Source organism: Lepisosteus oculatus, chromosome 5 (genome assembly GCF_040954835.1).
Source record: "Lepisosteus oculatus isolate fLepOcu1 chromosome 5, fLepOcu1.hap2, whole genome shotgun sequence".
NCBI lineage: Eukaryota > Metazoa > Chordata > Actinopteri > Semionotiformes > Lepisosteidae > Lepisosteus > Lepisosteus oculatus.
In genome coordinates, this window is record NC_090700.1 from 31,213,224 (window position 1) to 31,229,542 (window position 16,319).

At 38.9% G+C, this 16,319-nt stretch overlaps 1 protein-coding gene across 2 annotated transcripts in view; it reads right to left on the minus strand.

Moving 5' to 3' along the window:
- tafa3 (TAFA chemokine like family member 3) overlaps positions 1–16,319 on the minus strand; it is a 120,006-nt gene that overhangs the window by 12,269 nt on the left and 91,418 nt on the right. For both annotated transcript variants that reach the window (XM_015342123.2, XM_015342122.2), the window contains exons 3-4: positions 4,580–4,729; positions 1,485–1,609 (exon numbers count right to left, since the gene is read on the minus strand). In XM_015342123.2, the coding sequence (XP_015197609.1) occupies positions 1,485–1,609; positions 4,580–4,729 (275 nt within the window). The remainder of the gene's footprint in view (positions 1–1,484; positions 1,610–4,579; positions 4,730–16,319) is intronic.

Genomic DNA, 16,319 nt, shown 5'->3' on the forward strand with positions numbered 1-16,319 from the left:
AACCTATTTTCTCAGTTCTTCAGCTCAAAGCACAGAAGACAACTGGGTCACTGCCAACTGCCTGTGAAAAAGAAGGCCGAAAAAAAGCTGCTGGTTGTTACTTCTTAACGATTTTTTTTTTAAAAAGGTGGTTTGCAACCTGCTCTCCTGAAAGCAGGATTTTGAAGGTTCTTTTTCAAGCTGATCTTTGTTATTCTAGCAAATGTGTTCTTGGACAAATTCTGACCACTTAGCATCATATCTGTGTAATAAATAAAGGATATTGCTTTCCGAAATCTTTTTTCCCAGACCCAAGCAAAATGAGAATTGATATCAAAGGGCTTTTTGTTTGGGGGAGCGGGCTACGTTTTGTCTATGAACTATTTAAATGGAAGTTCTTAAGGAAAGTTTAGGAGGATAACAGCAACTACTGTAAATCACTTTCACCTCATTCATCGCTGGATGCAGTATATATACTGTATATCATCCTCAGACTCCTCTTTTGGGCATTTCATCTCATGCATCCCCTCCTCCACCCAAACCCTGCCCCTCCATCACTTCTCACTCTCTCACTGCCGGGGGGACCCAGCCTCCTAATTCTACAGCCAAGGTTCCATGCTGGTTAAGCCAAAGGTTACCATAGTTAAAATACTCAAACATATCTAACTCTTGGGTTTTGTTATTCCCTGTGGACTTAATTTTGGTATGCTGGGTGAACCAGGCTTCAGGGTTACTTTTCAATATGTGATTTAATTAGTACATTGCTCAAGTACTAATTAGCCCAGGCCCAAGACTACCACATATTCTAGAAAAATATATATAGAAAGGGATTAAAACCAGGACCTGCGCCATAGTGGGTAGAAACCAAAGCCTACTTTTGTACAGCCAATTTTGTTTTTAGGCTCTGACTGTGTAACAGATGCAAATCTATCTTAAGTAAATGATATTTGAAAACAGTCAGTCAATGATCTCATTCTGGGTCTCTAAAGTCCCAAAACACCACAGGAGCCCACAGCCATCTAAACTGGGTTTGATAACAACACAGTTGTACAGTACCTGTGTCGGGATGTTTCTGAAGTTGTCAGTCCTACAGTAAACATGAGCATGAAATTGTGGAAACCACTTAACAGGAAGAAGCAATTTAGTGCAAGTGGAGATCCACAGCACAACTTTGCACTTTCAGAAACGTGACGACTGGGGCCATGGGTTCAGTTCCTGAGTGGATTCTGGATAGTCTCCCCACATTCATTTCGGTGTCCTCTATGTTCTATAGTATCTTACCACGTTGCAAAGACATACAGTACTGTACTGGTAGGTTAAACAGCTTCTATGGAAAACTGGCCCCAGTGTGCATTTTTGTGTCTGTGTGTGTCTGCAATGGACTGGCGTGCCCATCCAGGGTTCACCCCGATTACTAAGCAGGATAGACTCCGGCTCCCCTGTGACCCGGAACTCGAAGAAGCAGTTAGGAAAACAGATGATTGGAAGCAAGTGATGGCGCTCACCTTGGTTGTTTTGACTTTGTTTCCCGTGCTGCAGCTCCAGCCGGTGAGATCCGGCAACACTTTACACTCCTCTCCATCCAGACAAGGCTGCATTTGGCACCACCATTTCTGGGCAACTATTGAAGCTGGGGGAAGGAGAAAAGAAGACGTCAAGAGGAGACAGAGATGCCAACACAGAGTGGGCACGGTGGCAGAGAATGCCATTTGAAAATACGACTAGAAAACATTACAATATGGAATGTCAATCTGTGTTAATCTCCCAAAGGGGCAACACTGTAACTGAACACCTGGTTTTCCAAGTGTAGTGAGTAAACAGTAAAACAAAATGAGAGGCTGCTTAATAAAAACATACATTTTACTTAGTACAGAATACTTCATCCTAAACCTGGAGCATGAAATGTAGATTTTTTTTAAACCTGTATTCTTAAGCTAAATTTTCATTTGAACAAATACTGACAGACACAGTGTCTTGTGTAACTCTGTCTGCCAGCTTACATTTATCACACTGGTTGGAAAAAAAAACCCAATATCACTGAGTAAAAAAAACACACATTCAAACTGTCCATAGGGGCTCTTAAATTGGATATATAACACCAACAATTTTATTGTTCTGTTTTCTTGTGATATTAAAAAAGTATAAACTTTGCAGTGTGTAAATATTTTATGTGTACACCTTTATTAGAGTTTACCACTGTATTTTTTTCCAGTTTTACCAGGCTTAACCTGAACATACACTCTAGTTTGGCATGTTTCCTTGCAGTTCTTTAGCACTTTTTCTTACCATACTTTTACCATGTTTTCTCTGCATTATGATGCATTTTACCTGTATGTTTGCCATGGCATGGCACAGTAAACATTTATCAAGGTGACACTGAGTATTTTGAGGGATTAATTCCACCACTGCACTGCAGTCCAGGTCTAAACAAAGCCCTTGAGCTAACGGAACTGTTGAGCCATGGGCACAGAGGTCAGAAATGTTGGAGACCGCAAACCTAGCCAGACACCTTCTTAAACATTTCTCTATACAAGAAGTGCTGTCAAGAAGGAGAAAAGAGTAAGGGCAGTTACGGTAAAGAAAATCAAACATAAAAAGAAAAATCAATCTCACTTGCAAGCAGACACTGTTGTCCCAGTATTAAATGACCAGCACCAATGTCCGGCTGCCTGTACTGTCCTCTGGGCTTGACTAAGAAACACATGAGCTCAGTAACTCACTGGTTGGCAGAACACATTCTTGTTTGGAACCACATTTCTTCCTCAGATTGAACTCATCTGACATAAATGCTCTCTTTAGCCCAAAGCGCTGTCGCTAACAGAAGTTGATGATGACAGCGTGGGTGTCCGGTAAAGTAAGACAAACAGCCTACATGAAGAAATGTTTGGAAATCACAAAGTTAAAAATGGATTGTACAAATAAGAAATCAATGGCTGATTTTTGAATTCCCAAAAGAGAAAATAAAATCATCCTTAGATTGAAATATTATTATTTTTGTACTGAGCAAAAATAAATGATTAGTACCTACTACACTGTAGGTCTAGATAGTGTGAGGTAACAGACAGCCTATGTTTTTTGTGTATTTGTCCCTACTCCTACTCTACTATGTGGCTCAACACCATGGTTGTTTTGGGTCAAGATAAAAATGAAATGTGGATGGCACATTTACAAAATTCAGAACTGTACTGTATGAGAATGCAATATTGAAGGTGAAGAGGTGACCAAAAGGAAAATGTTTAAATCTGAATGAAACTGAATACGTATGTACTATATTCCATATGTAATGAATATTGTGGCCCATTTTGAAGTACTACAAAATATACAAGAAGTACATCAATGCAGATGTCAACAGAGAGGACTAGTAGAATTCTCTGACATACTCCGTGCTCCAATAAATTGTATCTCCATACTCCTCTGGCAGGGTATATAAAAACCACAGACAGTAAGTAAGTAATGATTCTTAATATTATTTGAAATACAAAATTCCCATAACTTTATATATAATATATAGTATATACAGCTAAAAAGCCCTCAAACTGCCAAATAGAAAATATGGATGATTTCTCTTTTCCTTTCTGTTTCACTGCTCCTTGACAATCTGAGACACTTGATGATAAACTGGTATGTTTCAAATGAAAGAAATTGGCTGCTTTTGAATGTACTCTGTCAGTGTCTTTACCAGCACTTTAAATTCAAATCCATTCAGATGGCTTTTTGGTTACTTACATTTTTTTGGGTGATGCGTCTGCCTCAAAAGAAAACAGTGCCGCTTGGGGCAACACTGTGTCATTTCAGGATACGGTACATAAGGACGCTGGGATGTTATGGTATGGATGAGTACAAGATGGTTTAGACCGACTCATCAAGAGAAAATGACCGTGCAGAATGTCTGGACAATGTCAGCTGGAACAGAAGTAAGGCTGGAATTTCTAGCAAGAAACTGTCATTGGCATCTCCCTTCACTGCAATTCTCAACGCAAATTATTCCAAATCCTTCAAAGCTTCAGGCAGAAATGTACTATTTAAGCAACGCCTCGGGGTTATTATTAATAATAATAATAATTGCTTATACTTATATAGTGCTTTTCTGGACACTCCACTCAAAGCGCTTTACAGGTAATGGGGACTCCCCTCCACCACCACCAATGTGCAGCATCCACCTGGATGATGCGACGGCAGCCATAGTGCGCCAGAACGCTCACGCTCATCAGTGTTGAGGAGAGCAGAGTAATGAAGACAATTCATGGATGGGGATTATTAGGAGGCCATGATTAGTAAGGGCCAATGGGAAATTTGGCCAGGACGCCGGGGTTACACCCCTACTCTTTTCGAGAAATGCCCTGGGATTTTTAATGACCACAGAGAGTCAGGACCTCGGTTTTACGTCTCATCCGAAGAACGGCGCCTGTTTACAGTATAGTGTCCCCATCATTATACTGGGGCATTAGAACCCACATGGATCACAGGGTGAGCACCCCCTGCTGGCCCCACTAACACCTCTTCCAGCAGCAACCTTAGTTTTTCCCAGGAGGTCTCCCATCCAGGTTAACAAGAACGTGTTACTGTAGCATTCAGACATTTGAAAGCCAGCTGATCCTACCATCAACACACGAAGGGGCAGCTCTCGTCGTTCCAGCCACCTGCCCCGGGAAACAGGAGCACTTCACGGTCTGGGACCTCTCCTCTATCTTGTTCTTGTTGCAACAGCGGTGGGCAGCAATGACCTCACAGGTCCCAGCTTTGACATGAACTGGGAAAGAAAAAAACAAAAATGGGTCCTTGACAAAAAAAACAAACAGCAGCAAACTGAGTCAACTCCAAATGAGCAGAGACCCGTCCATCACGGATTTGGGCAGGAGCTTTAACCTGTGATTTCAAAGTGCAGTACAGCTCTCTTATGCCACCCAAGAGACTGTATATATTCAGGGAAGAACAGTAGCTGCAAGACATGCTACCTGTAGGAAATAAGAACACCAGCCAGTGGTCTTTCTGTCTTTGAAGCAGTTTCAGCCTTTCATTTGAACGGTCTGCTTCTAAATTCTCTCCACTACTTAGCCAATTGCTTTTGGCAAGGTTATGGGCACGAATTGCAACCAACTTCCTTTGGAAAATTTGCGGTGAACTAAATGTTTCACAAAAACTTAGGAGTGCAATCTGTCCATTTACCCTCACGAATACTGACTGTGGTAAATCTTCATGTTGTACACACTGTGGTACTTTTTCATGTGGTTGTCAGAATTCTGAATTATGTTGTACTGTGCCTCTATGCCATCATGATTTTGCTGTGATTTTACTATGGTAAAACCACTGGAAACATTTATTAGCGGTAGGGCTGATGAGGATTTTTTTGCCTCTAGACCTCTAGACATCCTTGAAAAACTGAAATCCTGTTATCAAATTTAAAGTGTGCACAGAACTCCCAGCAACCTGCCATCTGCACAAAACATCCATTCTCGCTTTCACATCTTACATTTCTTCGGGTTCTACTTTGGTCGGAAATCAATTACTGTACTTAGACGTTACTTCCAAGTCAGAGCTTCACAAGCTCTGTATATACAGGTATATACTGTATAGTACAGGGTGCTGCCCTATTTGACACCACATTCTCATGTGATCACTATATATTTGTGTAAAATGCTGTGCGCAATTGTTGTCCACTAAATCTTTCTCCAATTTTGTGTGTAATGAGTTGACTTGGCCAGAACCACACAATGTTCATAAATCACTTATCTGAATGGGCCTGCTAAATTCATATCTATGAACTATTGTACATACCTTTTGCAGTATATACAGTAAAATATACTGTATACAGTATGATTTTATCTGAAGCAATGCATAGACAAAAGGGTCAGAAAGTACAGAATAATTAGAGCTTTAAAAGTATGGTGCTGAGAACTAAATTCCAGCTATTTCAGCCAAAAAGTGCAATTTGAAAATTGGTATTGCTGTGTATTTAACCAGTTAAAGACAAACATTTCTTTGTCAAATTGAAAAGCTCTTAAATTGTAAAACTAATGAGCAGAGACTATTCTGTTTCTCAAATTAAACATTTCAATGAATCACAGTTCAAATGGAGACAGATTTCTTTCTTCCTTCAACAGAAATGCAAAAACAATTTTTACAGCAGGTTTAGCAGGTCTGTGACTGGATGAAAGGGCCAGAAACGTCCTTGAAATTCAAGATTTTTTTTCCCACCAGAATTCTTTAAAGTGTTCACCCATGGGAGTTTTTGTCATATTCCAATTGTGTGTATTTACATGGAAATCTCAGAGAATAATAAGGGAAGAAATTTAAAAACAAATTAAAATTATGGCAAGAACCTCAATTTTAAGCTTTTGGGTTAAAAAATTATAGATCTTTTAGGCTTAAAGGAAAATTTATATAATCTACAAATACCTGTTTCCTGCTTCCCAAGTAGCCTAATACAGAAGCCATACAAGTCATTTTCCACACATGTTGTTTTCATACATTGTACTCTAGTCATACTGTAGGTTTTAAATGGTCAACAAAGATAAAGTACATCTGTCTTGTGAACGACAGTCCAGTGCATTGCTGCAGAAACATTTGGGGACAATTTTAGCATTCACCACCGGTATCTGTTACCGGTTTTGGAATAACCCAAATAAGGAGCACCTTGCTTCAGAAATCTGTACTGGAAAAGACTGGAAGGTGTGACATTTGATTCTCTTCTAGTTCTTCAACTGTTATTATTGAGGATATTCTCTTTTTGTTTTAGACAAATGCTTGTACGCATGTCTTTCAAAACCAAACACCATTTTGAAAAGCAAGAAGGAATATTAAAGAGATCACAATGGAAAAATAATATTAACATATTGCTAATTAACTGATGTGTTCAATGAGTAACCTCAACACAGCCACAGTTTGGACCTTTGATATCCAGATCAGGGGGCCTACAGTATATACAGTGAGCTCCACATTGAGATACATTGGAAACCTTGTCTGACTAGTTTGAAGCAGACAACATTTTTCTCTAGGACAAAAAAAGCTTTGGCTTTGCCGTAGAAGAAGAAGGATAATGCTCAGTTTTGCTTCTACTGTACATACGGTAATTAGATTTGTGTTGTTTACTGGATTAATTCAGAGCTTCAAAGATTTAGAATTGTTTGTAGGGTTGAATAAACACCCCTATCACAGCAAGCTTTGATTTTACCATTTTAATGAAACCTCTTAATTTCAGGTAAGATCTGTAACATTTGCATGCAGGACTTCAATATGCAGTAAGTCATAATATTAAAAAGGTGTAAAATGATTAGCTAAAAACCATGGGCTGGTAAAGTATAAAAGGTTGGATTTTCAATTTTTTTATATTTCACAACAATTTCAGAAGTTTATAACACTATTTTTGTTAGATCAACATTGTGCACTAGGTAACTTACTGTAGTTACTTCTGTAATTGTGATTAGTGTTCTAATGTTGGATAAACACAGCTAAATTTCTAAATGATTCATATGATTTTTTTTAATGATACTATCATTCTACAGAAGACTGATAGGAAGTGTCCTACAACAAAGTTTCAGAATCCTGTCTGAGAGGACTCTTCTTATATTCATATGGATTGGCAATTTGGAACGTAATTTGCAAATAGATTGAAAATAGACCCCCCGATGTCCCATTAAAGAGCAATCCAAAAACCTAATTTAAAACATTAAAAACATTTAGCTTCAAATCCATCAGGAGTCACTCACTTTCCAAACTCCGGCCATCAGACGATTGAATTGAAACCTGTAACTCGGTAATACTGTAAGAGATGGAAGTTTGAGTCTTTAATATGTTAAAGCTTTAATGAAGGCTATAAAAATAAACTGCAAAGTTTTGGGACAGCAAACCAAAACCTATTATTGCACTACATCAATCACTTTGTGTCTGTGAATGATAAGTGCATTACAATATACATTTTATTTTTGAGTACTGTAATTCCATGCATTCATTCAACTATTGTAGAGCACAAGTATTTGCACACATTCTTTTTAAGCAAATTTTAGAGTGTAAAAGTCAGTATTTGGTTGCATAATACTTTAAAGCAATACCTGCTTGAAGTCAGTGAGCTCAAAAAACTCTTTTTATAATCATATATCATCTCTTTTTATAATGAGATGCCACTGCGCCCACTCCATTCTCAATTCATAATGCTCCCATCAGGAAGACAGTGTAGGGTACCAACTTCAAATAAAAACATTAATAAGCAGTCTTTTGTCCCCTCTGAAAATAAAACTACTCAATAAAGGTATGTAAATGTATATTTACATACCACCAATTTATTTATCCATCTATTTATGTACAGTATCACATACTGTTGTTGTGATTTCTTGTGACTCTTATGTTCTGCTTGTACCCGTATGTTTTGTACTTCTGTGGGAGAAGCCACAGACAACCTTCCACAGCAGTGGACAATAAAGTATCTATCTTTAATTTCTTAAGACCATAAGTACAGCTACTGTACAAATGAGAGGAAGCTACTATGTTTGTCCCATCTATACCATTTGGTATGTAGTAGCTAACTGATCTACTGTAAGGTTTTCATGCAGTTCTTTCTTGAAAGAGGGCCAAGGTATTGACAAGGTATTGGGTGGATTGTGCTATACTCCAAGAACCCCTTCTTTTAATTCATTGCGTTTGTCGTTTTAACTTTTGTCTTCTGTTTTGTGTTTCACTATTGTTTGTTTCACTTTGTCAAGGTTTTGGGGGATTGTGAATACTGGTATCATGTCTCCTCGTAGTCTTGTCTCTTCAAAACTAAAAAGTTTCCTTCAGCCTGTTGATGTAAGATATCCATATATCCCCTCGAATGTAAGTTAGTTGCACTTCTCTGGAATGCTTTCAGAGCAGCATTATCTTTTTTAGGACTTGGTGACTAAACCTGTATTGCAAATGACACCTTATTAGTATAGAATACAATTTTCGAATAACACCCTGTGGTTTTAATTCCATGATTTAACTATACAGTATAACATGTTGTATTTTTTATTTCTTCTCCACATTGTCTGGAAAAGGTAAACTATGTGTCAAGATAAACACATAGTATGTTTGTTTTATAACTAGCCCTTTCTGGGTCAGTGTTTCCCAGTTAGTATTCCTTGGTTTTTTTTCTCCATGTAAAATGTTGCACTTGTCTTCATTAAATACCATCTTCAAGGTGATTGCCCAGTTCTGAATTTGATCTAAATCTTTTTAAATTTAATTTGCTGTGTCATTGGGGTGTGTGAGCCCTCCTATTTTGGTATAACCTGCAAACGTGACTAGTTTACTAACTATACCAGAATCTAGATCATGGATGTAAATTATAAAGAACAGGGTCCCCATAACATCCCTGTAGTAATTTAATTCTTGCCTAGTCTTGTGGTATTCTGACTTCAGTTTTGTTCTTTAGCAAGTACACTGAATGCTCAATTGGATTTAAATCTGGAGATTAACTTGGCCAGTATATGATTTTTCACTTTAATTTCCCTGATGAGCTCCATACAGTAGTAGCATTGGTCAGATATTTTGGGTCACTGACAGGCTGGATGGTGAATCAGAATGAAAGCAGTTTGCCGACATGCTATACTGTTTCTATAAGGGTCGGATTTCACTCTGCATCCGTCATCAAGAGTTACAACATCAATAAAGAGTGAGAGACACTCACATATGACCAGGCCAAGGCAAGCTTCGCAGCATTTTGTCACATTGGTTGTACTTTATCTCAATTTTAAGCTTTCCATCACTTTGGTAAAAGTTTATTTGGTATCTGTCCGTACACCTTTGTGCCAGAAATCTCCTGGTTCTGGGTACTTTCAATCCAATTCTGAAGCACAGCGAAGGCAACGTCACAACCTGGGAATGTGTGATTTTAAAGAACTGTATAACAACAGCTTGAAAGTACAAACCTGCTCCAGTCCTCGGGACTTGAATGTCATTCCAGCAGAGCACTTATTTGCTTAATTTAATCAATTTAAAGATTACCACCATTACTAGTCCATGGGTACCGCTAATTGATGGAAAGATATTGTGACTTCCAACTGCCCCCTGACTCTCCAGGACAAAAACATTGCCATTCTCTAGCGTAAACTATAAAGAGTATAGGATAAATAAACCCTGCTCTTTTCCTTTTAAAGCTTCAGCTTTACATTACTGGACTGGATTATAAGATCACTTTATTATCCCTATACAATTTCTTGTATTAGGAATTTGTCTTTTCGCATACCCCAACTTGCTCTCCATGAGACACACAGACAAGGAGAGAAGCTTGGGGTCAGAGCGCAGGGTCAGCCATTTATACGGCGCCCCTGGAGCAGTTGGGGTTAAGGGCCTTGCTCAGGGGCCCAATGGAGTTGGATTCCTCTGCCAGCCGCAGGATACGAACCGTCAGCCTTCCAGCCACAGGAGCAGATCCTTAGCCACAGAGTCAGGCACCGCCCCGGTGTGTGATACTACCCTTGCAAGCATTAGTTTTAGTGCAGTCTGGCAAAAAGCAGTCAAGCCATAGTCAAACTATAGGAATGCAAACAAATCAGGATAAAAAGATTACTGGACTAAACTGAACTCTGACAGCTATTCTATTTTTATGGCATCACCTAATAGTAAAACTAATTCTTTGCAGGTCTAGAGCATTGTTCATCCCAAAGTAGAGAATCTTATATACTGGATGGGACTTTCTTTATCCATTACTGAAATGCTGTCCCCACTACAGTGATACACAGCCGCCACCCTGTGCCAGCAGCTCCACTATAATACAGATCAGGTAGAGAAGTAAGAAATTCCATCAATTAAGCTTTCTTTTAGAAGACCAGATCATATAAGCCCACAGCAGAATTTAGCTAGGATAGCAGGAGAAACATCATAGCAACAGTAAAGTGAGATCTTTAATGCCTAAGTAAAAAAATGTCTTTTAACACCTCATCTGAAGAAAGGCACCTCCTACTGTACTGTTCCTGTTCACCAGAGTGAAGATTTGGTTTAGAAATTATGCTCCAGGGGGAAAAGTGCCACTAAAAGGTTTACCAACACTCCATCATCACTGTATCCAGCTTATCCCTGTACTTTCAGACTGCAGCAGTCTGAATTCTTATCACTCTTGAAATGATATGGATAATTTTAACAAAACCCTAGTCATTACGCTCAGAGAACAGTGGGGTTCAAGAAGCACTGAGATCAGCAAGCTGCTCTCAACTGGAAGAATGTGAAAAGACAATATTCTTTGGTAGGTAATGTAAATATAGCTCACTTACCCAGTCATTATTTATCATTTTAATTTATTTTGCTAGTCATTTTTTGTAGAACACATCTGCCAGCATCACATGTGGTATTACACAAATACTGAGGCACTCTTTTGCCTACTGCAGAGAGATGTAACGTACCGGTAATAATAGTTCTGAATGTGCAGAATACAAAAATGACAAACTATCAATCACTGGGTTTGGTAGAAAAATTAGATGCCAAGCAAAGATTAATTGCCCTCTTATTAGCACTGCAAAAATCTGCAATCACAAGGAAAAGAAGCTGGGCTCAAACTCCTGGATTACCACTGCCCTGTTTGAAGCCCACTCAAACAACAAACTGGACTCACAGATAGGTGGTGAACCTAAGTCTGTACTGAGGAAACCTCAGTTGATCATCAGAGCCATGACAACAGCTAATGTACAGCTGCTCCACATCCTAGGATGTGTCTGGTCATGCCTGTTGGTTGAATGACAGGAAAGGTGGACATTAGGACCCAGGAGGGATGAAGGCTTCTGCACTGCCCCACATCAAGCACACTGATGTAGTCACATCTAGGGCACCAGATATGCTCCTATATTGATGGAAGGCTCCTTCACAAGGATGTTGTCCATTTCCCCTTGTGTTATTCTATTATGCAGGTGAACGCAGGGGAACAAAGAACATCCAGCAGTCAGGGTAACACACATATGTAAGAAAAAGGAACACTTTAAAGCTGCAGTAGATACCACTTTCAGCTTTGCATTCAAATTAACAGTTTCTCACTTTACTGCCTACTCTTGTCACTGTTTGGGTATGAGACAAGAGACCAGCAACACTGATTAAAATGAAAGCGTTAATGATTCTTAACTTTAGTGCCAGACTGCAGCTATCAATAGTTTTAAATCACCTGGATCTGACTACAAAAATAACATGATTGCTAAAAGGCTGAAGCATTAAAATGGTGTACTCTTTAACCTTAACAAGGTTATTTTCTACAATGTGAAAAGTTGCTTCAAGCAACACCTAAAAACAAGAAACATTTAAAGGCTAAACCAAAGAGAAAATTCATTAAAGGTGGGTCCTGGGTCTTGTGTTTGATTCTGGACTCCCACCTCCCAGAGATACAGTACAGTATGTTAGCTAAATGTACTCTGCTATTCTGAAACGATGCTACTCTTTGCAGCTCTGCATCCAGTCCTAGGCGCAAGCTGCTGTGTGCCCTGCGCTATGTAGGTTTCCTTGATTTTTGCCGGGATAAGAGGCTTTATGGAGGTGGATATGGATAAGGATGTGACATATAAATACATTGTAATATGTTGTAAATGTGAAATTTACAAACATCAGATATACTGTTAAACAAAATGATTTCCTGGACTCCTAAAGCCACATTGTAGAGTGAAACAGATTGCACTGTGTACAGAGAGGAAAAGTACAGACTGGCCTGGGAAGGATTGTTTTCAGAGGCTGATTCAATACCCTAAATGCCCACTGGGACATGTCTGCAAGCAGATGCTGTAGCTGGAGATTTACAAAAGTGAAGAGAAGCAGCAGCAATAATATTTGGGCATTTCTTTTGGAGAGCTCACTTAACAGCTGCTTCACATGGTAAGCAAGGTTTGTTTAAAACCCTATATTACTACTCAGGGAAAAAAATTAGGTTGGTTTGTTTGTTTTTTTGGACAATGGAATTTTATTCTTCTCCCTGACAAAAAAAAATACGCTTCCATTCCCCCCCTTTCCTCTTTCACAGGAACCCGTTTGTTCAACCCCTGCAGTAGGGTTGACTCACAGAAAAACAACCTCATGATCCAGTGATGATGTTTATATTCCATGAATTCACTGGTGCTGAATAAACACAACCAGGGTGTTGAAATACATTTTAAAGAATCACACAAGTGGGAAAATAAACATTCCCCCTGAGCAGCTATACCAAGACCCTGCAAAAGGTTAAACAAACGTGAATAACCACTTCACGACAGGAAAAGACAGTAAGGATCTTGGTTGTGTTAATGTGCATTCTTTGTCCTGATTTGTCTTTTTTAATGTTGCCAAAAACAAATAGGGTGTTTTTTATTGTTTGCTGCTGTTTCATTTGTCAGTTGTGAGGGCTACCGAGCACAGTAATGTGCCTCCAGCCAGTCCTTGGGCACTGGCTCTTCTCTCTGCACTGGGGAGACAGTAAAATCCCAGCTCTTTCCATGAAATAACAAAAGCACACCATTCCTGTCAACTTTTCTGAATTACCAGAGCTTACCAAATTACTCTCCCTTCAAACAAAACATACTACTGCCAAGAAATATATGCCTCGTTCAGTCCTGATATCTCCCAGTATTTTATTTTCCCAAACAAACCCTGCGGTTTGGCCGATGGGGGTTGAGTTAGAATCCAGTTTAAATTGGTGATTTTCTTTACATTTACATTCTTTCATGCAGCACAAATACATTAAGGAAACTGGAAGAGGAACCCTCCTCTGAAGAAATACATGTGGCAATTCCTTCAGGAATGTAAAATATGGTATTGTTGAAAGATTTGGTAAGAATTCCACATGCAGTCACAAAGCTCGTCACCATAAATCCATAAAGACCTGAAACATTCGTATCACACATTAAGGCAGATGTGGGTGCACACAGCGTCCCTCATTCATGATTATCTGAACATAGTCTGAGGTGTCGAATCAAATGGAAAGAGGATGTTTATTGTCAGGTATCAGATGGTTTGTTTTTAACTGATGTCATGGAACATCCAGATGACTAATGGTAAATGTATTTTGCAATAAATCAACCCCACAGTGTTATATACAGCACAAACACAAAACCAACAGAAATACACATTGAAAATAACACGGATGTGCTGTACTGTTTAAACCACCTTACATAAGAATGAAAGTTTAAATAATGAACAGATTATTTTGAGTGACTGTATACTGGAACAGACAAGACACCTACTGTATTAATTATGATCAATGCTGAATTATGATATCTATCAATCACTTTTGATTAATTCAGTTCAATTACTAAGAGGCATGAAGCCATGGTGGCGATACCCTAGGGAGGGCCTGTCTGTGTAAAATTTGCACATTCTTCCTATGTCTGTGGGAGTTTTCTCCAGGTTCCTCCCAGAAATGTAGGATATCTTTGACTACTTTAGGCTTGGCCTGTGTACTGAATTCGGACTTACCAGTGGTGCTCAATTCAAAACTGGGGCTCTGTTTGTAACTGTGGTGATGGCTGGTACACAAGAAGTAGTTTACAAATTCATACCCTAGCCTTTTCTCTCACTATTGAAAGCTAGCAGTATAAGTAAAGTGTTATGAAAAAGTTTGGGCACCCCAGGCCAAATTACATATTTTGTTGATTTTCTATGTGAAAAGAAGTTAACACAACCTCTGCAGCGAACAAAGTAACTTGACATATTTTTGCAAATATCAATGCACAGTTACTGTTTATTTGCTAAGTTTAACAGACTAAAAACAAAATCATATTAAATTTGGTATGTGCAAACATTGGGTTGATCCACTAGTGTTATTTTTTTGTAAGGTTGCAGAATTTATTTGACTCGTCAGGCCTTAATCTAAATCAGGTGATTTCAAACCTCTCAGGGTGTTGCGCTTACACTCAACAAACATAGGCTCCTCTTAGCAGCTGAATAAGGATTAGAAAATAAAGATGACTGACTCTTACAAGGCAGGGGAAGGCTATAAAAAATATCTTAACACTTCCTGCTTGCAATTTCCACTATCCAAAATGTCATTAAGAAATGGAAGTTAAGGGAAACTGTTTATGTCAAGACAAGAGGTGGAAAACCAAGAAAAATCTCAGATAGAACTGCTCATAGACTAGTCAGGAATGCAAAGCAAAACCCCCCATATCACTGCAAAGAACCAGCAGGGAGGTTAAGCTGGCACAGGAGTAGTGGTGCACCTGCCTACTGCGCAGCGTTGCTTGCACAAACATGATCTGCATGGAAGAGTCATCAGAAGGAAACCTTACCTGCAATCTCATCACAAAAGTCAACGTCTGAAGTATGCAACACAAGTATGCTAGATAAGCCAGAGGGGTTTTGGAACCAAGTGCTGTAGTCTGATGAAGTAAAAATCAAACTCTTTGCCTACAATCACCAAAGGTATGTGTTTGTAGACAAAAAGGAGAAGCATTTGATGAAAAGAACACCTTGCCAACTGTTAAGCATGGAGGTGGATCTATTATGTGTTGGGGTTGTGTGGTAGCCAGTGGCACTGGAAATATTGTGTGGGTAGAGGGAGGAATGGATTAAGTATCAACAAATCCTGGAAGCTAATGTCCCACATTCAGTGAAAGAAAACTGAAGCTGAAAAGAGGTTAGATATTACAAGACAATGATCCAAAACATACCCCAAAATCAACCATGAACTACTTCAAGAAACAAAAGATTAAGGTTTACAGTAGGAAAGACCTTCACAGTCCCCAGACCTGAATATTATTACAAATCTGTGGGTAGATCAAACATGCAGTGCATGCAAGACAACCTAAGAATTTTTATGAACTAGAAGCATTCTGCAAAGAAGTGGGAAAAAAATCCTAAAGCAAGAATAGAAAGACTGTTAGCTGGCTACAAGAAACATTTGGAGGCTGTGATTTCTGCCAAAGGGGGTGTTACTAAGTACTGACTGATAGGGTGCCCAAAGTTTTGCACATGCCACATTTACTATTTTTTTTTCAATCTGTTAAATTCAGCAAATAAATAGTAATTGTGCATTACAACTTGCAGAAATATGTCAAGTTTAAGTTTGCTCGCTGTAGAGGTTGTGTTAACTTCTTTTCACTTTGAAAATCAACAAAACATGTAATTTGGCCAGGGGTGACCAAACTTTTGCATACAACTGTATCTGGTAGAAGTAAGTGCATGTGGCACAATATTCATGTTGAAAAAATCCCTGGAGAGCCACGATCCATTAGATTGTACAGGCCACCCTTAAATCAATTTACTGTGGTCCATTTCTTATAAGCTGGACTATTTTGACTACTGAATCAGGTGATATGCAAACATTAGTTTGGATACCATTTTTATATGAAAACATGTTCTAAGTCTTTACAAACTGATGAGGCCTGACTATCTCTGCAGGACCAGGGTCAGTCACCCTAGGGCACTAGGGCATCAGTGCATAT